The sequence below is a fragment of the Ovis canadensis genome, chromosome 7 (genome assembly GCF_042477335.2).
Source record: "Ovis canadensis isolate MfBH-ARS-UI-01 breed Bighorn chromosome 7, ARS-UI_OviCan_v2, whole genome shotgun sequence".
Lineage (NCBI taxonomy): Eukaryota > Metazoa > Chordata > Mammalia > Artiodactyla > Bovidae > Ovis > Ovis canadensis.
In genome coordinates, this window is record NC_091251.1 from 27412963 (window position 1) to 27438425 (window position 25463).

Genomic DNA, 25463 nt, shown 5'->3' on the forward strand with positions numbered 1-25463 from the left:
ACCAGAGATCAAATTGCCAACATCCACTGGATCATGGAAAAAGCAAGAGAGTTCCAGAAAAACATTTATTTCAGCTTTATTGACTATGCCAAAGCCTTTGACTGTGTGGATTACAATCAACTGTGGAAGATTCTTCAAGAGATGGGAATACCAGACCACCTGACCTGCTTCTTGAGAAATCTGTATGCAGGTCATGAAGCAACAGTTAGAACTGGACATGGAACAACAGACTGGTTCCAAATAGGAAAAGGAGTGCATCAAGACTTTATATTGTCACCCTGCTTATTTAACTTATATGCAGAGTACATCATGAGAAACGCTGGACTGGAAGAAGCACCTGCTGGAATCAAGATTGCCGGGAGAAATATCAATAACCTCAGATATGCAGATGACACCACCCTTATGGCAGAAAGTGAAGAGGAACTAAAAAGCCTCTTAATGAAAGTGAAAGAGGAGAGAGAAAAGTTGGCTTAAAGCTCAACATTCAGAAAACGAAGATCATGGCATCTGGTCCCATCACTTCATGGGAAATAGATGGGGAAACAGTGGAAACAGTGTCAGACTTTATTTTTGGGGGCTCCAAAATCACTGCAGATGGTGACTGCAGCCATGAAATTAAAAGATGCTTACTCCTTGGAAGAAAAGTTATGACCAACCTAGACAGCATATTCAAAAGCAGAGACATTACTTTGCCGACTAAGGTCTGTCTAGTCAAGGCTATGGTTTTTCCAGTGGTCATATATGGATGTGAGAGTTGGACTGTGAAGAAGGCTGAGCGCTGAAGAACTGATGCTTTTGAACTGTGGTGTTGGAGAAGACTCTTGAGAGTGCCTTGGACTGCAAGGAGATCCAACCAGTCCATTCTGAAGGAGATCAGCCCTGGGATTTCTTTGGAAGGAATGATGCTAAAGCTGAAACTCCAGTACTTTGGCCACCTCATGTGAAGAGTTGACTCATTGGAAAAGACTCTGATGCTGGGAGGGATTGGGGACAGGAGGAGAAGGGGACAACAGAGGATGAGATGGCTGGATGGCATCACAGACTCGATGGACGTGGGTCTGAGTGAACTCCGGGAGATGGTGATGAACATGGAGGCCTGGCGTGCTGCGATTCATGGGGTCTCAAAGAGTCGGACACGACTGAGCGACTGAACTGACTGAACCTAGTACATTTCATGTGAAAATAATTGAATAAAGGTTTTAGTTAACCTCAATCTTAATATGAGTGACAATATGATGTGGATGTGACTCCCTGCCCCTGCTGAAAAAAAAGCATAACATAAAACATCCTTCCATTTGCCTAAAGAAAATAATCCAGTCAGCCTAAAATGCCTTATTAGGTTGTACTGGTAGAAATAGCTGTGTTCATAATAAGATAGATAATACTAAGAATAGTCAGACTTTTATCTGGATTATATCACTCACTGCTCCTTGCAGTTGGAAGCTTGGGTTTTAACCACTGGACTGCCAGGGAAGTCCTGTTTTGTTAACATTTATCTCTTCCTCCTTTTCCGCTTAACTTTCAGATAGAGTGCAATGGAATTCTCTAGGCCAGAATACTGGAATGGGTAGCCTTTCCCTTCTCCAGGGGATCTTCCCAGCCCAGGGATTGAACCCAGGTCTCCCGCATTGCAGGTAGATTCTTTACCAGCTGAGCCACAAGGGAAGCCCAAGAACACTGGAGTGGGTAGCCTATCCCTTCTCCAGAGGATCTTTCCTACCTAGGAATCGAACCGGGGTCTCCTGTATTGCAGGCGGATTCTTTACCAACCGAGCTATGAGGGAAGCCTTAATAGAGTCAGTGTATTACAGCATTTTGAGGATTGAAGGAAACTTGGAGAAGCTCTAGTCAATCTTTTTTAAAATGAGAATATAGACCCTGGAAAATTGTGATTCAGTAAATTAGTGGCCAAGTCAGTACTAGAATCCAAATTCTACATATACTAGTACCATATTATGTTGTATTTGTACTTAGCACATAGTAGGTGTTGTTACTTTTGAGAATTGAATTAATATGATTATATGCTCCTGTCTCTGAAGAATAGCTTATCTCTTTGTGTTCCTTGTTAGTTCCAGTATTCCCTCTTTCTACAACTCATTTAAGGCTCATTCATGAATCCATAAAGTGTTTGTTAGACAGCTGTGTACAGAGCAACTTTTTATGTGAAGTTTTGTGTTTCCTACCTGTGCATAAGAAGTTTAAATTCTTGATTTTTAAATTAAGGTAAACTTTTTTATTATAAAAGTAATATTTTATCCAAATTTTAAACTGTTTTGCTTTGAGTTTATTTTTAGTATTCAAGTTATCATCTAGAAGGAGCTTTTAAAGGACATAGCTATCGGTTTTGTGGTAGTACAGAAATGGAAATGATGTTTAAATTATCAAAAATCAAAGCCATGGTATGCCATTTCAACAGAATGTTAGGTTTGTACTTTGCTTGAAGGAGAATGGAATCTTCATGTTTTGTCATTATATGAGAGCTAAATGCAACCCATGTGATGGAAGATACCAGAAGAGGAAAGATAATCAGCAGGTCATTTTTCGGTCGTCTTCTATGAAGAAATCAATAAAAGATGAGATGTTGGGTGGAACAAGATTACAGAGAAGTATGCAACCAACCTAACTTGCTCCTTTAGTAGCAACGGTCTAACTAGGTTTTCTGGTTGAACTGGACATTGCTGACATATTGCTAATCTAACAACTGTTAATTGACTATTTCAAATGGAAAGGATTAGAAATGATCCCAAAGTCAGTTCCACTGAAAGAAGAATCCAACTTTGAAAATAATGAATAAAATATTTTTGGTGTACTGTACCATCTTTATGCACAGTATTTTCGATAATTGGTTTTTTTTTTTTTTTTGGTGGACAGAAAGCAAAAGTATAAATGAAATACTAGAACATTGTTAAATGCCTCTTTTGTCTACCTTTAGAATTCATTTTGCTTTATGATTAGTTACAAATTGATAACAGATAAAGATTCGTAATACAGGGTCTGCTTCATGACTAATCCTTTAAAATACTGCACTGGGAACGTGTGAACAAGGGTAATTAGGTGGTTCAAAAGGAAGTGCCTAATTCTTATTCAGAATTTAGTTATGACCTTTAATAACATAGGGTCATAGCTAATGAGAAAGTAACATTGGCACTTTTTATTTAATCTCAAAAAGCACTCAGTCTACAATACTTATTACTGTTGCTTGATTATTTATCTTTCTCAGTGTATGGTCCCTTCCTCTGTGGTGGAACTAGTGTTCTTATACAGGCACACACAGTCTAATGTGTGTGTGTGTGTGTGTGTAAAATCTTAAATATCTGAGAAGAGATTAAGTTGAAATGTGTTCTTATTGAATGGTAAGGACCTCTTCTTCCTCCCTCCCCATTCCCCTACTGTGTTTGGAGAACACTGGAAGCCAGTCTTATACTGCCAAACCAGGAGGTTGAGGGATTCCTTTCTGCCAAAATTGATCAGATCAAAGGAAAAAAAGGAATCCTCATGATAGTCAAGTTTCCTGCCTGATCATCCTGGAGTGAAGTATCCTGGTCTGGTCACTCACACAGTTCATCTGATCATCTTTGTCATCTTACTAGTAGATACGAGGCTTCCTGGGTGGCTCAGTGGTAAAGAATCCGCCTGTGATGCAGAAGACGCAGGAGACGCTGCAAGTTTGATCCCTAGGTTGGGAAGATCCCCGGGAGGAGGGCATGGCAACTCACTCCAGTTTTCTTTCTTGGAGAATCCCATTTACAGAGGAGCCTGGTGGGCTACAGCCCATAGGGTCGCACAGAGTGGGACACAACTGAAGTGACTGAGCACGCGCTTACTGTTAGATATAAATGTACAGCTAGAGATTTCTTCCTGCTCAAGGAGAACATCAAGCCTGAGAGGCAGAGACCAGAGAAAATAGTAAGAAAGAACTCAAATTATAGAGACAATGCAGGCAGCTGAAGAAAACAACAATGTCAAACACCCAATTTATTTATATCCTCAAGAGAAAAGAAGATAACTAAATTCATGGAAAATAAGAACAAGATGTAGAAGGAATAGAAAAGATATGTGCAGCAAACAGAAACAACTCATAGAAATTAAAATTTTGAAAGAAGAGTTAGAAGATAAAGTTTAGGAAATCTCCCAGAAAATGGAGCTAAAGACAAGAGATGTAAATGCAAGAGGAAAAAGAAAATAGCGCAAAAGAGAATTAGACAGTTTAGGAAGGCCATAATCTAAATAATAGACATAAAAGAGAACGAAGTCAAAGGAAGATTACTGTAGGAAATCTTCCCAGGACTGAAGGATGGGCATACATCGCTAAATGTAAAAATTAAGCCGTGGTCAGTTCATACAGTTAAAAACAAAACCATGAGAAACTTCTGTGAGGGATATATAGATAACTGAAAGATTGCCCATCAGAAAGATGTCAGGTTTCTTAAGATGATGAGGAAAGCCTTACAAAATTCTGACGCAACATACGTTCTCGTCTGGAATTCTGTACTGAGCCAAGTATGAGTATGTTAAGTATGAGTAAATGAAGATATTTTTAGACAATACAAGGGATTTTTAAAAAGTGTACTTCCCATGCCCTCTTTTCAGGAAGTTACTGGGGGAAATACCCCACTAAAAAGAGAAAATCCAGAAAGGAAGAAGTGAGATCAAGGAAACGAGGTCCAACACAAGTGACAAGGGAATTCCCAGGATAAGTTAGAGGGAGATTCCATCACCACAGTTTTGTGCCAGACCAAGAGATCAAGCAGTTCAAATTGGAACTTAATGGAGGGTTTTAGGAAGTATATTTTGAAGGAGGAAATTAAAACAGAGATTTACCTGATAGAGTTGAATATGTTGACAGGAAAGTTGCACTTTAGCAGTTTGCAGATGAATTAACTATTACTTCATAGAAAATTAAGCAAATACAAAAATGGTACAGTTGTTAACTAGAAATAAGGTCATACAAAAAATAAACAGTAATCATGATGTACTTTTGGCTCATCTGTGAATATTATTTACAGCCATAGTAATAATGTAAACACCAGCAATTAATTCAACCAAAAATGATGATGGAGAGGTGGAGGTAGGGACTTCCTGCTGGTCCAGAGGTTAAGACTGGGCTCCCAGTGCAGGGGGCCTAAATTCCATCCCTGGTCAGGGAGCTAGATCCCACATGCCACAACTAAGAGTTTGTATTCTGCAACTAAAAATCTTGCATGCTGCAAGTTAAAAAAAAAAGCAAAAAAGATTTTGCATGCCACCCACAACTAAGACCCAGAAGAGCCAAATAAATGAATAAATATTTTTAAAAAGAAAGATGGGAGGTAGAGGAGATGTAACAGATCTAAATCGTTACCTTTTAATAGGAAACAATTTTTAAATTTAAAAAATTAGTTATTTTAAATAACTCTAAAAGACTTTCTATATAGTAGAAATAGGGGGGGAAATGCCAGAAGAAACAGCTAAAAAGACTTGAAAATGGTTGCCTTAAGGATGTGAAAAATGGTGGTAGGGCAAGGGACATGTTTTCCTTCTAAAATTTTGACTTTTAAAACTGTATGTATTTCTATCTGATTAAAAAGATTCATTTTAGAAAGATGTCCCTCACAGAATGCTCTCTATACAGAATAGGTACATTTCTCAGACATTCTGAATTCCTTAGGATTCTGAAAACTATCATTTGGGCATGTAGAGTTAGCTCAGTGCTGTCCGAGAAGGCAGTGATTTCTAGTAGTAGCAGTGGTTGATGTTATCCTTAGTTATAAATATTCATTTTGTTACAGTGCTAACAAATGGGGATTTTAAACACATGAAAGATTCAAATACACTGCGTTTCAACATTTCAGATGTGTTTAGTTTACCTCTGTTGTCAGCACTGTGCACTGTGAATTGACTGCTCCATACTTCTCTGAAGTTTTTGGTTTGAGTAATAGATAATAGATAAAACTTCAGATATTTGTGTTTCCCACCCTCTTTTACTTGATTTTTTAAATACTGCATGCTAATTACAGACCTTAAGATTATGCAGAAGCTGCTCCAGTAGTAGCGATAGAGCCTCATCTTTCACTATATCTGATTATAAGGTGCAGTGGTTAATTTGAATACAGAAGTTTTCTTTTATCTTAACCACCAATTTTTTTAAGGCTAAAATGTTGAAGCTTAAAGTTGAGATTGAATATTAAATAAGTTGATCTTTTTTCCTAACTAAAAGGCATGTGGTTTGTTTTCTCTAAAAGACAGTAGCATCGTATAAAAGTAAGTTTGGAGTTGAAGTAGTTGTGTAACATTCAACAAATTTCTTAACTTTTGTAGGGCTCAGTTTTTCCATGTGTAAAATGAGGACAGTAATTATGATTAATTATGCACCCTGTGATAACAAAACCAAAAATTATACCTATGTCATTAACTTTTTTCTTTTGATGATCAGTCAGAAGATTTAATTTTATGTGAGTTGTCAATGTACTCTTCCATAGAAATAGAGCAATAATCCATCTGTGCTACATTTAAATCCTTACATCCATAGAGTTAGGACAAAAGTTGTGAGAAGTTTATGGTTGATTTTTGTTTGTGTTTGACTTAGGAGAATGGAATTGAATTGAAATAGAAAGACATTCTGTTTTGAAAACTTTATTGTGCTTTCTCTGCAAAATGAAATATATTTAACCAATGTCAACTTAAATTTATTTTTAACCTATAATCTTTGAAGCATAATTCATGTTATTCTCTAAGAGCGGAAGCTTACTTAACTAATACAGTGCTTTTCTGTTGAAATCTCTGTTCCTTTTAAAATAAGTAATAAAAAAAATCTTTAAAACTATTTTATACTCTTAGGACAGGTTAAATAGTAGGGAGAAATTGACATAGTAATTATTTAACCTCTGATAGCAATCTAAAGAAAGATATATTTATAGGATTTGGGGTAAAATTTGTTTTTAAGGTCTACATTATATCTTTGTATGAACATAAGAACTTGGGAGTTCGTTTGGAGTTATTTTTTAGTTATATGTATAACTTAACCCTGTAGAATCCATCCCCACCGTTTGTTTCGGTATGACTTTCTAATTTTGTTCATCATTCATTGTCAAGGCATTATTGTTGGGCCTTAGTGTTAGAAGCTGAAGGTAACGTGACCTTGTACCATAGAGGCCCTCAGTCTGATCATGGAATTGTTTGTATAAAAATAAAACTGTAGTACAGCAAAATAAGTGCCGGAATAAAGATATGAAAAATGACCTGTGAGAGTAGTGAAAAGAGAATCATTTAGTTCTGCCAGGCCTAAAAGGCAAGGATGACAAAAGCTGAGCTTTGAGGAAACCAGGCCAGAGAAGGTAGGGGAAGGGCTCATAGTTTTTTGATTAACCACCTGTATTGCATTTAAAGCTCTTTATACGCTTGTTTTTCTGTTTTTCTTGATTGTTTTGTAATATGTAGGTAACTTCTAGATGATTGGCTTGAAATGTATGTCATTTCAGGGAGTGGTCATAAATTAGGAAAGCCAGTTTAGCTTTTGTGTTACTGGTATTTGGGATGAGGCCTCCCTGATGGCTCAGTGGTAAGGAATCCGCCTGAGAATGCAGGAGACACAGATACGGGTTCCGTCCCTGGGTTGGAAAGATCTCCTAGAGGAGGAAACGGCACCCCACTCCAGTATTCTTACCTGGGCAATCCCATGGACAGAGGAGCCTGGTGGGCTACAGCCCATGGGGTTGCAGAGTCAGATGCGACGGAGCACACACGCACCAGTGTACACAACAGTTGGGAAAATAGAGAGCGGATGGTGAGCTTACATGTGTCTTTCACCCTGACACCTTCTGTCAGTGGTGGTGAAGTCAGGATTCTGCTGTTGATAGCTGTTAAGATCTTGGGTCATATTTTCCTTTGAGTTTCATTTTCCTCAACTTTAAAATGAGAGAATTGGTATACATTGATATTTCCTGTTGGTGGTCTCTTAGTATTAAAAGTTGGGGGAAAAGGAGAAAGAAATTTGGGAACAGAGAGTTAAACAAAGTTAGATTTCTTTACTACAGGCTTATGGATTTTGACATGTGGATTAAATTCCTGGACTTTTTAGCTGTACTTATGGGATCTTAATTTCCACATGAGGGATTGAACCCAGGCCCTCAGCAGTGAAAGCAGAGTCCTAATCCCTGGGCTGACGGTGAATTCCCAATTTCTGGACACTTTTGCCAATAGAGTCGATAGTATATTTCCAGTTTCATCCTAATGGTTTAATGAAAGATCATGGGATTTAAAATTACACGTATCTGGGTTTGAATCCTGGTTGATATTTATTATAGTAGCTAAGTGGCCTTAGGTAAGTTATTTAACCTTTCTTAACTAGTTTCTTCACTTGTAAAGCAGGAAGGGTAACACCTTGTGGTGGTGTAAAGATTTAATGACAATCCATATGAAAATATATCTATCTGGTATATAATGGGTCAAAAAAGGTATAGTTTAAGCCCTATAAATCCCCAAATTAGTGTAGAATACAGTATTGTCTGTAATGTCACAGTATTTGTATCATGCCTACATCTGGTGCTTGAGGTGGATTGTTTATGTCTTTCACATGTATGTATATAATTTTCCCCAAGAAAACAAATTTTCTTGAGGGCTCATTATCTTTTGCCATCCACATAGCACTCAGTACTCTCTTGGGGACTTAGTAAGTGCTTGGTAAAGACCTGACTTTTTCATTATAACAGTAAAATGAGGTGAGATACAGTTTTACCTCATGTGTGCTTTATTTTACAGCTTTCATAACCCTAGGTAGAAGTTAGTGGATTTATGAACATTAATTTTATTTGTTTACTTACTTTAAATGGTTAGATTTTAAGTTTGAAATAACTAGAATTGACTGTAACGGAACTGGCCTTTGTAAACAAAACATAAAGATAAAATGTTATAATAAAGTATCATTTAATGTTGTAAATTATGTTATTGGAATACTAATGTTTCACATTTTGTTTTGTCTCTAAGCAAATGGTTATGAGCCTTAGAGTTTCTGAACTCCAAGTACTGTTGGGCTACGCTGGGAGAAACAAGCACGGACGCAAACACGAACTTCTCACAAAAGCCCTGCATTTGCTAAAGGCTGGCTGCAGTCCTGCTGTACAAATGAAAATTAAAGAACTCTATAGGCGGAGGTTCCCCCAGAAAATCATGACGCCTGCGGACTTGTCCATCCCCAACGTACATTCAAGTCCTATGCCAGCAACTTTGTCTCCATCTACCATTCCACAACTCACTTATGATGGTCACCCTGCATCATCACCGTTACTCCCTGTTTCTCTTCTGGGACCTAAACATGAACTGGAACTCCCACATCTTACATCAGCTCTTCACCCAGTCCATCCGGATATAAAACTTCAAAAATTACCATTTTATGATTTACTGGATGAACTGATAAAACCCACCAGTCTAGGTAAGATTATTCTGTAATGGTTATTTGGTTACTATTGGAGGATACATTTACACTTTTGAGTTTGAATGTAACCCAGATTATCATTCATAATGAATTTTATATTTGGTAGTAGCATCCAGATGGTAATAAGAATCTTTCAGTTTAAGACAAAATCAAATGTATATAAGCTGTCTTTTAGATAGGAAAAAAGTATATTCAGGTCTTCAGGGATGGGTGCTGACACCGTGAATGTTAAAAACTTAAGTATAATATTTTAGATTGTTGATTAATATTTTATAGTAACCTTTACAAAATCAAAGCCCAGTAATTACTGTCAGTCTCTGAATTGTTTTTAATTTTTAAGGGTTGATGACATCTAAAATGACTTGATATTTTTGATTATTTAAATGAGTAAATGGTTTAAATTATTATAAAAGGAGATGTGAGCTTTGATGTGTAGTATTTCAATTTCAGTTGACTTTTTCAAGTGAATATGTGTGTTTTACAGGTACACACATGATCATGGTTATATAATACTAATAAACACTTAAAATTTCATGTACTATGTTTTCCCATTGTTTGGTCAGTGTCTAATATATTAATAGAATTCAATGTATTAATCAACTAGAAGTTTTAATTTCTGTATGCTCCCTTACTTTATTTAAGGTAGAAGAAAACTGACTCTGTTGGGATCTCTGATACATTCAGTGTAATACATTTAAAATATCAGACTTCCAGATGCTGGTTTGTTGTTAAAAATCAGTGATTGTCAAACTGTGGCTGGAAAGGCAAATCCTGCCTGCAGCCTGTTTTGGTGGATCTGAGCTAAGAACTTTTTTATTTTGATATTCCTAAAGGGTTGTAAAGTGAAAACAAAGACGAAGAAGAATATGCACCAGAGATCATGCATGTCTGCAGAACCTTAAAATATTTACTGTCTGGCTTTTACAGAAAAAATTTGTCAATCCCTGTTACAAATCAGTAAACATTTCAGTTTGGGGGATTGATAAGTGTTGAATTTTGAGAACATTTACAGAAATTCTTGAATTAGGAAATGTTTGTTTTAAATTATATTTAGCAGAATACATGAATAAATTAAGATTATAGGAGTCATTTTCAAACAACATGAATTTTATCACATTTGTAAAATAGCCGTTAATAAGGAAACACTTGTTGAGAACCTGCTGTAAACTTCTAAAACTTATACACGCTCATTATAAAAAGTGAAAGTGCCAAATTCCGTTCCTCATTAGCAGTTGAGTGTGTATGCATAGATAAGGACGTTATGTTTCTCGTGTTTAAGAAGGAGTCATATTGTACATAGTATTCTGTGACTTGTTTGTTCCTCTCTTTGTCTTACTAACATGGTATAGACATTTCTCCTTGTTCATCTTCCCATTTTTGTTGGAGGCTGTATATACACATGGGCTTCCCTTGTGGCTCATCTGGTAAAAAATCCGCCTGCAATGTGGGAGACCTGGGTTCGATCCCTGGGTTGGGAAGATCCCCTGGAGAAGGGAAAGGCTACCCACTCCAGTATTCTGGCCTGGAGAATTCCATGGACTGTGCAGTCCATGGGATCACAGAGTCGAACACAACTGAGCGACTTTCACATCACATGTATATACATACACGTGTATATAATGTGTATGTGTACATGTGTGAGCATGTGTATATATAGTAGCTCCTTTCTTATTAAAGACTGTTAATTCTGTGTTCTAAATAAGTCCTTTATTGAAAGACTTATCTTCTAGTTTTTCGCTGCCAAAAACATGGTTAATAATTAGCATATCTTGTTTTCAGTTTCACTAACATGAATTTCAGGTACCAGAGTGAATAGATGATGTTTACATACATGTCTGTTAAATTTTGTTATGACAAGTAGAAATGCAAACTGGATATACATTATGGTTATATTGAATAATCTTTTAAATAAATTAAATTGAGCATTTAAATTATTGATATTTAACTGAGGTACTTTGCTTAAGTGTATATGTTATATGCTCACTTCTAATTGTCTACATTAATTTTTTATGCCTTTGTAGCTTAATATCTTGTTTTATTACTTCAGGATACTTTATCCTTATGAACTTTTTAGTGTGTAAAAATAACAGGTAAACATCTGGTTTTCCCCTAAAAAGGTATTAGAAGGAGATAGTTCATAAGAAGTTACCTTAAAGCTACAGATAGCTTTTGCTATCTTTCTATATAATATTTTCTTCTTAATGACTTTTTTAAGAGTAGTCAGTGAATTTTAAATAATACTTCTCTCTTTACGCTTCATCTGAAAAGTTATAGAATGCTTTAATGGAGTGTTTTCATGTAACAGTTTAAGAACAGTGTCATAAAGTTTTACCCATTCTTGAAATCCAATAAGTAAACCCTTGCATTTACAAAATTGACTGAAGTGCTAACATATTTCCCATAAGGTTTATTTAGTTGAACTTTCTTTGTGTTTTTGAGCTTCATTATTTGCACATTCTGGTGAGTGAATGTGTGCTATCTCAAATTTGCTTGTAAATTCAAAATCACTTCTTGCAACAGTTGCATAGCCATTTAGAGACATGCACAGAGCTGCAGAAAACTTGAGTTTGCTGATGGGAGCATTCAACCTGTGGTTGACTAGGTGGTTCTTGTCTCCTTGTTTTCTGCTCTCATAAACAAATGTCCTCTTTGCACTTTACTTAATGCTACAGTTTTTGCATTTCGGTGCTTTTTGTTGGTGATCACATTGTTTAAAATGGCCCCCAAACATAGTGCTGAAGTTTTATCTATATTATTCTGAAATGCAAAAAGGCTGTGATGTGCATTATGGAGAAAATAGACATGTACAGTTTTGCTCAGGCATGAATTACAATGCTGTTGGCAGTGAACTTAGTGTTAATGAATTATCAATATATATCAAATACTGTCTTTAAATAGAAACACACAGAAAACAAGGTTAGATATTGATCAGTTGTTGAAAATGTTGTGATCAGAGGCTTATAGGAACTTAACCCTGTATTTCTCCTAGGAGCAATGGTTCAGTATTCACTAACTCATTGTTTGTGATGACTTCGTATTAATAGAACACCAGACTTTATGAATGTGTGCGGTAGTTGCTCAGTCGTGTCTGACTCTTTGCAACCCAATGGACTGTAGCCCACTAGGATCCTCTGTCCATGGGATTGTCCAGGCAAGAATACTGGAATGGGTTGCCATTCCCTTCGCCCAGGGGATCTTCCTGACCCAGGGATTGAACCCAGCTCTCTTGCATTGCAGGCATATTCTTTACCATCTGAGCCACCAGGGAAGCCTGTCTTCATGAATAAATCCATTATTTTTGATATACACACAAAACGATAGGTGGTATAAAATTGCTTAGTGGGATGTAAATAGATTTCTAGTTTCTCACTCTTATCGTAGAAATAAAATAAAACAATTTGGTTATACATAGGAAGCTCGCCAGAAAGTGATTTGTGGGAGTTTATTGATCCAGTATTTGTGGGATGGAAATACTCAGAGACTCTGAAAAGATTGAAAAAAGATTCTGAGTAATCTGCAAGAGTTTAGAATGAACATATTTTAAAGCCCTGCTAACTAACAGAAACTATTGAAAAAAAAAGAATCTGTAATATTTTTGACATTGTTAAAAGACTTTCTCTGTACTTCATTAATTGAAGTGACTACCTCATTGTAGAATTCTGTTTTCTAAAGGATGGCTTTTGCTAGTAGGTTGTTTGTTTTGAATCTAGAAAACTATTTTCTGAAAAATTAAATGCCTTGCAGCATTCTCTTTCTTTCTCAACATACATACATTCAAAATCATTACAAACTCTTAAGAATTTAATTTTGACCTGTACTTAGCTAATTCATCATGATCATTTGAGTCCAGAATGTGATGAATAAATTTAGTTTTTCATTTTTCCGCTTCCGTTTTATCTGTAAGCACTAAATTTAGACAGAGTTTACGAGGTTCCAGTGTAAGTTGAATGTTTGTATTGTATGCGTGGTTCGTGTTTCTAACTAAAAACAATAGTTTTGGCATTCCCCTACTTTATTAGATAATTTTTATCCATTTTTATAATCATTTTATTTCTTTAACAGTAAGTAATTTTAAGGTCTTTCTTCATTTTGGAACACATATTAAAGAGAACTCTTTGATTGTCCATAGTAACTGGAAGAATTGGGAGATGAGGTAAAGGTGGTTATGAAGTAAAATGCTTAATTTACTGTGTATTTTTGTCTGTTAGTATTAAACCCTGTTTGTTCTATGAGGCCTATTTCAGGTGCTTTGAAAAGCCTTTTCCATTAAACTTCCATGACGTCCGTCCCCCTTACATATCTGTCTGTTCTTTCCCATCCAAATCAATTTCACTTTCTTGTGTGCTCTTAATAAAATTTTGGTATTTATTCCTCAAAATCAACTCTGGTATATTCATCTGTATACTCTCAAAAGAACCTTTTATGTGGTAACCACAGTAAACACTTATTAGCGCTCCACTTTATTTAAATACAATAAATAGTCTTTTCTAATGTTTTTTGCAAAGAATCTGAAACACATTTTAATTGATCATGTGGATGTCATTCTTCAGTTTGTCATGAAGCAAGTCACTTTTTTCTTTTTAAGTCTTTTTTAAAATTATTTTTTATTGAAATATAGTTGATTTACAAAGTGTTAGTTTCTGCTATACAACAAAGTGAATCAGTTATACATATATGCACTCTGTTTTAAAATTCTTTTTTCATATAGGCCATTACAGAGAATTGAGTAGAGTTCCCTGTGCTATACAGTAGTTTCTTATTATCTGTTTTATATATAGTAGTGTGTATATGTCAATCCCAGTCTCCCAATTTATCCCTCCCTCACTCTTTTCGTAAGTCTTGGAAGGTGGCTTCTATATAGGTTTTAATGTTTGTCAAACAGTCTTTTTCATTAAACACCACAGGTCTAAAACACCGCATATCTTCTCAATGTGTATTTGATTTTCCTGAGTTCTGTTACGAGTAGTTCTACTTTGATGTGGAACAGTGTATTGATACTCCTAAGTAAAGTTCAACAGCCTAAGTGTATAGGGTTTATAGTCTCAGTATTTTAGAAAGCTAGGTCATTCTGTTTCCTTTTTAAAGTAGAACATTTGCATAAAGGAAATTACAGTTATTTTAGACTTGGGAAGATGTGTGAATAATTTATAGAAAATATTTGAATTAATATATATTTATTCATCCAATTATACACACACATATACACACACACTTGATTTTTTGCCTTAGGAAACAAGACAGCAGATGGTGTCAGCATTCCTAAATAGTTAAAATGATCCATCTTGTTTTGTGCAGTGCGGGTAGGGTTTCTGCTACATCTTAATAACATTGGTTACCAGTGTTTTCTGCCAAGGGCTCCTCTGGCATTGGATTAGGTTTCACAGTTTCCTTCTCCTCTCATTTTTTATAATTGAATTTGCCTTCTCTGACATGCCTAATAGCCAGTGCCTGAAGATCAGGTGATGCAAATTCAAGGACGCAGGCTCTGATAAGCATTGAAAAGGGCATTCAAAGGTTTATGATTTACTCTGCTTTTAGAAAATTTGCCTTCTAACAATTCAACACAAGCTGTGCTCTTCTGTACTTGAAATTTAGGAAATCAAAAGCACTAATTCTTTCTGTAGGCGGATTTCTTCCCTAGAAACTTGTCTTCCTAATTTGGCAGCACTGGTTTCTTCTCTTTTCTAAAAGATGTAGAGAATATTTATTTTAAACTTTGGCAAATTTGACTAATTTATTTCTTATGCATTTGAGTTACATTTGTTGTTGTATACAATAGTATTACCATACACTAGTGTCCATTAAGTAATATAAATTGCAACTGTATTTTTAAAACTTTTTATTAAAATATTTATAATAGTTTCAAGTATGTAGTAAAGTGATTCAGCTTTGTATATAAATATATATATTCTTTTTAATTGTAGTTTATTACAAAATATTGAGTATAGTTCCCTATGCTATACAGTGGGTGCTTGTTGCTTATATATTTTATGTATAGAAGTGTATATATTTTATTCCCAAACTCCTAATTTAAACCCCCTTCCCCTACCCTGGCAACCATAAGTTTGTTTTCTGTGTCTGTGAGTCTATTTCTGTTTTATCAAAATGAAACTGTTAGTCTCTCGGTCTGTTTATTATATTTAATTTTTACTCAAATTAAAATACATTTTTAATGCATTTTTACTTAATGTAAAAGTCAAGTTACCAAAGAGTTTATAGTGAAAAGGAAGTCTCTCTCCTAATTTTATTTCAACCACAGGTGTTGCTTTCAGTTCCTTTTATGTCTTTCCAGAAAGTTTTTGTCCTCATATTTGCCTCATTCTTTTTTTAGCATCTGCTTATATGCAGTTTATTGGACTGTGTTTTATTAAATATTCTTCTGTAGATTGACATTTACTTTCCTGCTATTAAAAACTGTATTACACAAAAAAGCTGTATTACACAGATTGTTCTGGGGTATATATCCCTATGCACATGTCCAAATATATCCAATATTTTTATAAGATAAATTCCTAGAAGTAGAATGTGTGTTTAAAATTTTGATAGATGTTGCCAAATTTCCCTCCAGAAAAGGTTTTTGCCAATTCATAATGCTAGTGGCTATGTAGAGAATATTTTTTTTCCCTATGCCTCAGCAATACTCTGTTACTAAACTTTTTGAACACTTCAGATTAGGTGAGTATCTGTAACACATTGAAGTTTTTACTTGCATCTCTTAAGAGTGAGGATTAAGTTTGTTTGAGACGGTTATATTTCTTTCTCTTTGAACTGTTCTGTGAACTTTGCTCATTTAAAAATTGGTTTATGGGACTTCGTGGCTTCTGTGGGACTTCCCTGGCGGTCTAGTGGTTAAGTCTTCACCTTTCAAATGCAGGGGGTGCAGGTTCGATCCCTTGTCGGGGAGCTCAGATCCCAAAAGCCTGGCAGCCAAACAACCAAAACGAAAGACAGAGGCAATATTGTAACAAATAAAATAAACACCTTAAAAAATGGTCTCATTTAAAAAAAAAATCTTAAAGAAAGTAACATTTTGTTTCAAAGAATAAGCTTAATCTGAGAAATGAGAAAATACAGAACCAAAGAAAAATTGTCAAGCAGTCAACATATTAAAAGTTTAGTCATTAAATTCAAGGACTTAAAAAACATTGGTTTTCTTTGATCTGTAAAATTAAGGAATTTAGCACTTTGTGATATAATTCACAGGTGTTTTTTCTCTTGGATGTCTTTTGACTTTATTGATGATTTGTGTTGGGAACTTGCGTTCCATTCCTTTTCATTGCTCAGTAGCGGTTCATGGTATGCATGTGTCAGTTCCTCTACCTTTTTACCTGGTGAAGGGTGTTATGGTTTTCCTCAATTTTTGTCTACTACAAATAATGTTATAAGCACTGATGTGCAGTTTTTCTTTTTTCTTTTTCATATATAGATTTTTGTATGGATTTAAGTTTCCTCTTTTTTTCCTAAGTACATACCCAGTAGTGAGTTTTCTGAGTCCTAAGTATGTGTTTAGTTTTTTGAAGAAACACCAAACTGTTTTCCTGAGTGTGCATACCATTTTTTGCTTCCACTGGCAATATATGAGAGATGCAGTTTCTCTTCATCCTTGCCAGCTTATATGTTATTGTTGCTTTTTATTTTCAGTGTTTAATTATGTATGTAGTGATATCTCATTGTATTCTAATTTCTTTCCCTAATAGCTAATGATGATGTTGAACATCTTTCCATGTGTATTTGCTGAAATATTTGTGCATGTCTTTCACATTGTTTTCTTTATTTTTCTAATTGGAGGATAATTGCTTTACAATATTGTGCTGATTTCTGCCGTACATCAGAATGAATCAGCCACAGATATGCATATGTCCCCTCCTTCCTGAGCCCCCCTCCCACCTCCCACCCCATCCCACCCCTCTAGGCTGTCACAGAGCACTGGGTTGAGCTCCCTGTGTTACCCAGCCAATTCCCACTGCCTGTCTATTTTACATATGGTCATGTCTATCTGTCCTTGCTCTTCTCCATTTGTCCCACCCTTTCCTTGGCCCACTATGTCCACAAGTCTCTTCTCTATTTCTGTGTCTCCCCTGCTGCCCTGCAAGTAGGTTCATCAGGACCATCTTTCTAGATTCCATACACATGAGTTAATATACAATATTTGTCTTACTCTTTGACTGACTTCACTCTGTAATAGGCTGTAGGTTCATCCAGCTCATTAGGACTGACACAAATGTGTTCCTTTTTGTAGATGAGTCATAGCCATTGTATATATATACACCACAGTTTCTGTATCCAGTCATCTATTGATAAACATCTTGGTTGCTTCCATGTCCTAGCTGTTGTACAAAGTGCTGCAGTGAACATTGGGGTACTTAGGTCTCTTTCAGTTATGGTTTTCTCAGGGTCCATGCCCCACTCCAGTATTCTTGCCTGGAGAATCCCATGGACGGAGAAGCCTGGTAGGCTACAGTCCACGGAGTCACAGAGTTGGGCACGACTGAGCGACTTCACTTACTTACTTACTTACTGTGCCCAGTAGTGGGACTGTTGAGTGATACAGTAGTTCCGTTCCTAGTTTTTTAAAGAATCTCCGTACTCGTCTTCATAGTGGCTGTATCACTTTACATTCCCAACAGTGCAAAAAGGTTCCCTTTTCTCCACATCCTCTCCAGCATTTATTGTTTGTAGATTTTTTTAATGATGGCTATTCTGACCACTGTGAGGTGATACCTCATTGTAGTTTTGATTTGCATTTCTCCAATAATGAGCGATGTTGAGCATCGTTTCATGTGTTTGTTAGCCATCTGTATGTCTTTGGAGAAATGTCTGTTTAGGTCTTCCACCCAGTTTTTGATTGGTTTGTTTTTCTGGTATTGAGCTGCATGAGCTGCTTATATATTTTGGAGATTAATCCTTTGTCAGTTGTTTCATTTGCAATTATTTTCTCCCATTCTGGCTTTGTCTTTTAATCCTATTTATTCTTTCCTTTGCTGTGCCAAAGCTTTTAAGTTTAATTAAGTCCCTTTTGTTTGCTTTTGTTTTTATTTCCATTACTCTGGAAGGTGAGTCAAAGAGGATCTTGCTGTGATATGTCAAAGAGTTTCACATTTTTTAATTGTTTGTTTATATAGTGTTGAATTTTGAGAGTTGCCATATATGTATTCTAGATACTAGTCCTTAGATACATGATTTGTAAATATTTTTTTCCAAGTTATAGCTTGTGTTTATTTTTTAAATTGATTTTGAAATAATCATTGATCATAGAAAATTACAAAGAAGTGCACAGTAAGGATCATCCTGTCTACCCTTCACCCAGCCTCCCCATTGTTAGCATCTGTTCTAGCTACAGTACAATATCTTAATAACTAGAAAATTAACATTGGTACAACTCACAGGGCTTATTCAAATTATATTGGTTATATATGCATTCACTTTTGTGTGTATACCTCTCTGCAACTTTATCACATGATTCAGTCAATTCAGTCGCTGAGTCTTTGCGACCCCATGGACTGCAGCACACCAGACCTCCCTGTCCATCACCAACTCCTGGATTTTATTCAAACTCAGGTCCATCGAGTCGGTGATGCCATCCAGCCATCTCATCCTCTGTCATCCCCTTCTCCTCCTGCCCCCAATCCTCCCCAGCATCAGGGTCTTTTCCAATGAGTCAACTCGTCGAATGAGGTGGCCAAAGTATTGGAGTTTCAGCTTTAGCATCAGTCCTTCCAAACAATATTCAGGACTGATTCCCTTTAGGATGGACTGCTTGGATCTATTTGGCATGCAAGGGACTCTCAAGAGTCTTCTCCAACATCACAGTTCAGAAGCATCAATTCTTCAGCGCTCAGCTTTCTTTACCATCCAACTCTCACATCCATACATGACTACTGGAAAAACCATAGCCTTGGCTAGACGGACCTTTGTTGGCAAAGTAATGTCTCTGCCTTTTTTTTTTTTTTGACAGTATAATTTTTTTTTAATTGGAGGATAATTACTTTATAATATTGTATTGGTTTTGCCGTACATCAACATGGATCTGCCGCAGGTATACACATGTCTCTCCTTTTGAATATACTGTCTATGTTGGTCCTAACTTTTCTTCCAAGGAGCAAGCATCTTTTAATTTCATGGCTGCAGTCACCATCTGCAGTGATTTTGGAGCCCCCCAAGATAGTCTATCACTGTTTCCACTGTTTCCCCATCTGTTTGACATGAAGTGATGGGACCAGATGCCATGATCTTCGTTTTCTGAATGTTGAGCTTTAAGCCAACTCTTTCACTCTCCTCTTTCACTTTCATCAAGAGGGTCTTTAGTTCTTCTTTGCTTTCTGCCACAAGGGTAGTGTCATCTGTATATCTGAGGTTATTGATACTTATCCCAGCAATCTTGATTCCAGCTTGTGCTTCATCCATCCCAGCGTTTTTCATGATGTACTCTGCATAGAAGTTAAATAAGCAGGGTGACAATATACAGCCTTGATGTACTCCTTTTCCTATTTGGAACCAGTCTGTTGTTCCATGTCCAGTTCTAACTGTTGCTTCCTGACCTGCATACAGGATTCTCAAGAGGCAGGTCAGGTGGTCTGGTATTCCCATCTCTTGAAGAATTTTCCACAGTTGATTGTGATCCACACAGTCAAAGGGTTTGGCATAGGCAATAAAGCAGAAATAGATATTTTTCTGGAACTCTCTTGCTTTTTTGATAATCCAACGGATGTTGGCAATTTGATCTCTGGTTCCTCTGCCTTTCCTAAAACCAGCTTGAACATCACATCACATGGTAGCTTCATGTAACTACCGCCAAGTCTACCTGACTGCCTATTACTACCCTTTCATAGCCTCACTACCCTCCTCCCCCATTCCTAGTCCCTGACAACCACTAATCAGTGCTCTGTCTCTAAATTATTTCACCAATATTAAAAAAATCATGCCTTATGTCCTTTAAAGATTGGCTTTCTTCACTCGGCATAATTTCTTTGAGGTTTATCCAAGTTGTTGTGTATATCAGTAGTTCTGTTTTATTTCTAGGAAGTAGTGTGTTGCATGGTATTCTGTTATTTAGCCATTTTATGCACTGAAGGACATTTTAGATAGTTTCCAGTGTTTTGGCTATTTTGCATAAAATTGCTATTACCCTTTATGTATGGGTTTCTGTGTGGAAATAAATTTTCCTTTCTTTAAGATAGTTGCCCAAGTATTCAATTGGTGAGCCATATGGTAAGTTCATTTCCAGTTTTAAAAGGAACTGCAAAATTATTTCCCACAGTTACTATGTTGTTCAGTCACTAAGTCGTGTTTGACTCTTTGCAACCCCATGGACTACAGCATGCCAGGCTTTCTTGTCCTTCACTATCTCCTGGAGCTTGCTCAAACTCATGTCCTTTGAATCGGTGATGTCATCCAACCATCTCATCCTCTGTTGTTCCCTTCTCCTCCCGCCCTCAACCTTTCCCAGCATCAGGGTCTTTTCCAATGAGTCAGTTCTTCACATCAGGTGGCCAAAGTATTGGAGCTTCAGCTTCAGCATCAGTCCTTCCAATGAATATTCAGGACTGATTTCTTTTAGGGTTGACTGGTTTGAACTCCTTGCTGTCTGTGGAACTCTCAAGAGTCTTGTTCAGCACCTCAGTTCGAAAGCATCAATTCTTTGGTGCTCAACCTTTTCTATGGTTCAACTCTCACATCCATACATGATTACTGGAAAGACCATAGCTTTGGCTATATGGGCCTTTGTCAGAAAAGTGATGTCTCTGCTTTTTAATACACTGTCTAGGTTGATCATAACTTTTCTTCTAAAGGAAACAATCACGTTAAAATCAAATCCCATACCCGCCGAGTGGGTGACCCACCAACTTAAGAACAGTAATACCAGAGAAGTCCCACTGTTGCAAAGATTCTAGGCCCCACATCAGACTTCCCAACCTGGGGATCCTGCAAAGGGACTAGGAATCCCCAAGGAATCTGACTTTGAAGGACGGCAGGATTTGTTTACAGAACTTCCGTAGGACTGAGGGAAACAGAGACTCTCGGAAAGCACAAACAATAACTATACCATTTTGCATTTCTACTGGCTGCATATAAGTGATCCAGTTTCTCTGAGTCTTTTACATCATGTGGTGGTGGTGGTTGTTTTTTTCTTTTGCCTTTCTGGTAGATGTGTAGTGATAGCTTATGATTTTAATTTGGCTTAATGGCTAATAATATTGAACATCTTTTTATTTGCTTATTTGGTATCTGAGTATTCTCTTTAGTGAATTTTCTCCATATTTTTTATCCATTTTCTAATTGAGTATTTGTTTGTTTTTTCATTATTGAGCTTTGAAAGTTCTTTATATATTCTAGATACTAATCCTTTGCTGAATATGTGGTTTGCCAATATTTTCTCCTGTTTTGTAGTTGTTTTTTATCTTCTTGATTGAGTATTATACAGAGCAAAATTGAATTTTTTTTTCTTTTATAGATCACGCTTTTGATGTAAAGTCTAAAACTCTTTGCTTAACTCTAGATATGTCTGAAAGATTTTCTCCTATGGTTTTTTTCTAAAAGGTTTATATTTTTATGTTTTACATTTAATCTGTGCTCCATTTGTTGTTACCTTTTATATAAGTTGAGGTTTGTCTACAGATTTCTGATTACTGCAGTATCATTTGTTTTAAAGCCGTATCCTTCCTCCATTGAACTGCTTTTTCACCTTTGTCAAAAATCACTGTCCATACTTATTTGGGTCTGTTTCTGAGTTCTTTGCTCTGTTCCACTGATCTATTTTCTGTCTCTCACTTCTATCACGTGATTTTGGTTACCATAGATATATAGTCTCATAAAATTGAGCAGAGTGATTTCTCTAACTTCATTGTTTTGTTTTAAAAGTTTTGTAGCTATTCTAATTTCTTTGCCTTTCCATATAAATTTTAAAAGTGGTCTTGTCTCTCTCTACCAAAAAAAAAAAAACCTGCTGAGATTTTGATGGAAATCGAGTTATACTTCTATATCAACTTAGGGATAATATACAGTTTATCCATTGAGTCTTTCAATATATGAATGTCTTTGCATTTAATTTTTCTTTTATTTTGTTCATCAGCATTTTGTTTGCAGTTTTCAGTATACAAGTCTTGTACTTGTTTATTAGAGCCCTATCTAAGTATTTCACTCTGTTGAGTGATTACAGGTTGTATTATAATTTAAATTTTGATTTTTCATGGTGGTTGTTAGTATATACAGGTATGCTTGACTTTTTGTTCTTGATTTTCTATCTTGTGACCTTGTTGAGCTCATTACTTAGTTCTAAGAAGGCTTTTTTTTTCAATTTTTGGAATTTTCTATATATGGCTACAGTGTCATCTGGTAATAGAGATAGTTTTATTTCTTCTTTTAGTACCTTATATGCTGTTATCTTATTGCACATTTTGGGATTACAATACACTGTTGAATAATGGTGGTGAGAATGACCATCCTTTGTGTTTTAATCTGAGGGGGAAAGTCTGGAATTAAACTGTTCCCCCTCCCCCTGCTTTTAGAGTTTTCCTCATAAGATTGCCTTGTTTTGTGTTGTTACTTTTTTTAAGATTCCTTTTTATTGCTATTTGCCTGATAAAAGCTGTGTTTTTTTGTTTTTTCAACCTTTTGTGGCATTTTATTTTAGAATGTTCTTTGTGTTTTAAATAGCGGCTTTATTGATACATCAGTCAATTCAGTAGCTCAGTCATGTCCGACTCTTTGTGACCCTATGGACTGCAGCACACCAGGCTTCCCTGTCCATCACTAGCTCTCAGAGCTTACACAAACTCATTTTCATCAGGTCGGTAATGCCATCCAACCATCTCATCCTCTGTTGTCCCTTTCTCCTACTTTCAATTTTTCCCAGCATCAGGGTCTTTTCAAATGAGTCAGTTCTTCACATCAAGTGGCCAAAGTATTGGAGTTTCAGCTTCGGCATCAGTTCTTCCAATGCATATTCAGGACTGATTTCCTTTAGGATTGAATTTACCATAAAATTTGCTCTTTTAAAGTGTACAATTCGTTGGTTTCAGTATGTTCACAGAGTCGTGCAACCATCACCACTGTCAGTGTTGGAAGATTTTCATCACCCTGAAGAGAGACTTTATGCTCATTATCAGTCACTCTCCAGTCCCAACTCCCCAGCCCCTGGAACTACTAATGCAGTTTCTGTCTTTACGATTTGCCTATTTTGGATAATGTTTTCAAGGTTCATTCATGTTATAGCATGTTTCAGTACTTGATTCTTTTTTATAGCAAAATAGTATTTCATTGTACCACATTTTTAAAATTCATCAGTTGATGGACATTTGGGTTGTTTCTGTTTTTTCAGTATTATGAATAAAGCTTATGAATATTCATATACATGTTTTTATATGGACATTTGTTGCCAGTTTTCTTGGTTGTATATTTAGAAGTGGAAATACTGGGTGACTCTGTCTAACCTTTGAATAACTGCCAGACGGTTTTCCAAAGGAGTTGTACCATTTTACACTCTCACCAGTGATATATGAGGGTTCCTGTTTCTTCACATTCTTGCTGCTGCTGCTGAGTCGCTTCAGTCGTGTCTGACTCTGTGCGACCCCGTAGACAGGAGCTCACCAGGCTCCCCCTTCCCTGGGATTCTCCAGGCAAGAACACGAGTGGGTTGCCATTTCCTTCTCTAGTGCATGAAAGTGAAAAGTGAAAGTGAAGTCGCTCAGTCGTGTCCGACCCTTCTCGACCCCATGGACCAGCCTTCCAGGCTCCTCGGCCCATGAGATTTTCCAGGCAGGAGTACTGGAGTGGGCTGCCATCACCTTCTCCGACATTCTTGCTAGCACTTGTTATTGCCTTTTTGGTTATAACCAACCTAGTGGGTATGAAGTAGTATCTCCTTGAGGCAATTTTTCCTCTTATAAATAACAAGTACTTTCACTTTTCACTTTCATGTATTGGAGAAGGAAATGGCAACCCACTCCAGTGTTCTTGCCTGGAGAGTCCCAGGGATGGGGGAGCCTGGTGGGCTGCATAGTCCAGTCTATGGGGTTGCATAGAGTCGAACACGACTGAAGCAACTTAGCAGCAGCAGCAGCAGCAGCTGGCTTTTTAGCAGCTTCCCAGATGGCTCAGTGGTAAAGAATCTGCCTACCAGTGCAGGAGATGCATGTTCAGTTCCTGGGTTAGGAAGATCCACTGGAGAAGGGAATAGTGACTCACTCCAGTATTCTTGCCCAGAGAATCTCATAGAAGGGGAGCCTGGCTGGTTGTGGTCTCTAGTGTTGCAAAGAGTCATACACAACTGAAGCAACTTAGCATGCACACACTGATATTTGGTCTTTGTTTTGCCATCTTTGTTTGCTTAAGTAGTTACTATTTAAAGTTCTGTTTTTGTTGTTGTTTAGTTGCTAAGTCATGTCAGACTTCTGCACCCTTGTGGGCTGTAGTGTGCCAGGCTCCTCTGTCCATGGGATTTCCCAGGCAAGAATACTAGAGTGAGCTGCCATTTCCTCCTCCAGGGAATCTTCCTGACTCAGGGATTGAACCTGCATTGGCAAGTGGATTCTTTACCACTGAACCACTAGGGAAGCCAATTTTAGTTTACCAGACACTTTTAAATCTAAGTTTTCTTAACAGCTTTGTTAATTTTTCAGTGTAATCAATGTGTTTTTCTTCTTTCCCCCACTTTGTTAACTTACTCGTTGATTTATTTTATCAGAAGTATGTCGATGGCTATTTCTTCAAAGTTTATATTAACAGTTGAAGTTTACATGTCATTGACAGAAGCATTTTCCTCATTGCATGATAAGAGTAGAAATCTTAATAGATTCAATAATTATGGTTATAAGAGAATTGCTGTCGAATGGAGAAATAGACATTCACTTTAGCGCTTTATTTCAGATTATTTTGAGAGGTCTCTATAGAATCTAAAAGCTAACAAGGAGTTTTTCAACTCCAAAGTAGGTGGACTGGGGACTAGAAAGTCTGACAAATATATTGTGAATTGAGTTAAAGTGCAACCAAAAGAGGTGAGCTATGACAGTATTTAGCGTATCAAATTGCAGTTTATCCATATAGCAGATTAGGAAAT

At 36.6% G+C, this 25463-nt stretch overlaps 1 protein-coding gene across 2 annotated transcripts in view; it reads left to right on the top strand.

Moving 5' to 3' along the window:
- Positions 1 to 25463, top strand: part of PIAS1 (protein inhibitor of activated STAT 1) — a 128723-nt gene that overhangs the window by 28952 nt on the left and 74308 nt on the right. For both annotated transcript variants that reach the window (XM_069595478.1, XM_069595479.1), the window contains exon 2: positions 8962 to 9406. In XM_069595478.1, coding sequence (XP_069451579.1) covers positions 8962 to 9406 — 445 coding nt within the window. The remainder of the gene's footprint in view (positions 1 to 8961; positions 9407 to 25463) is intronic.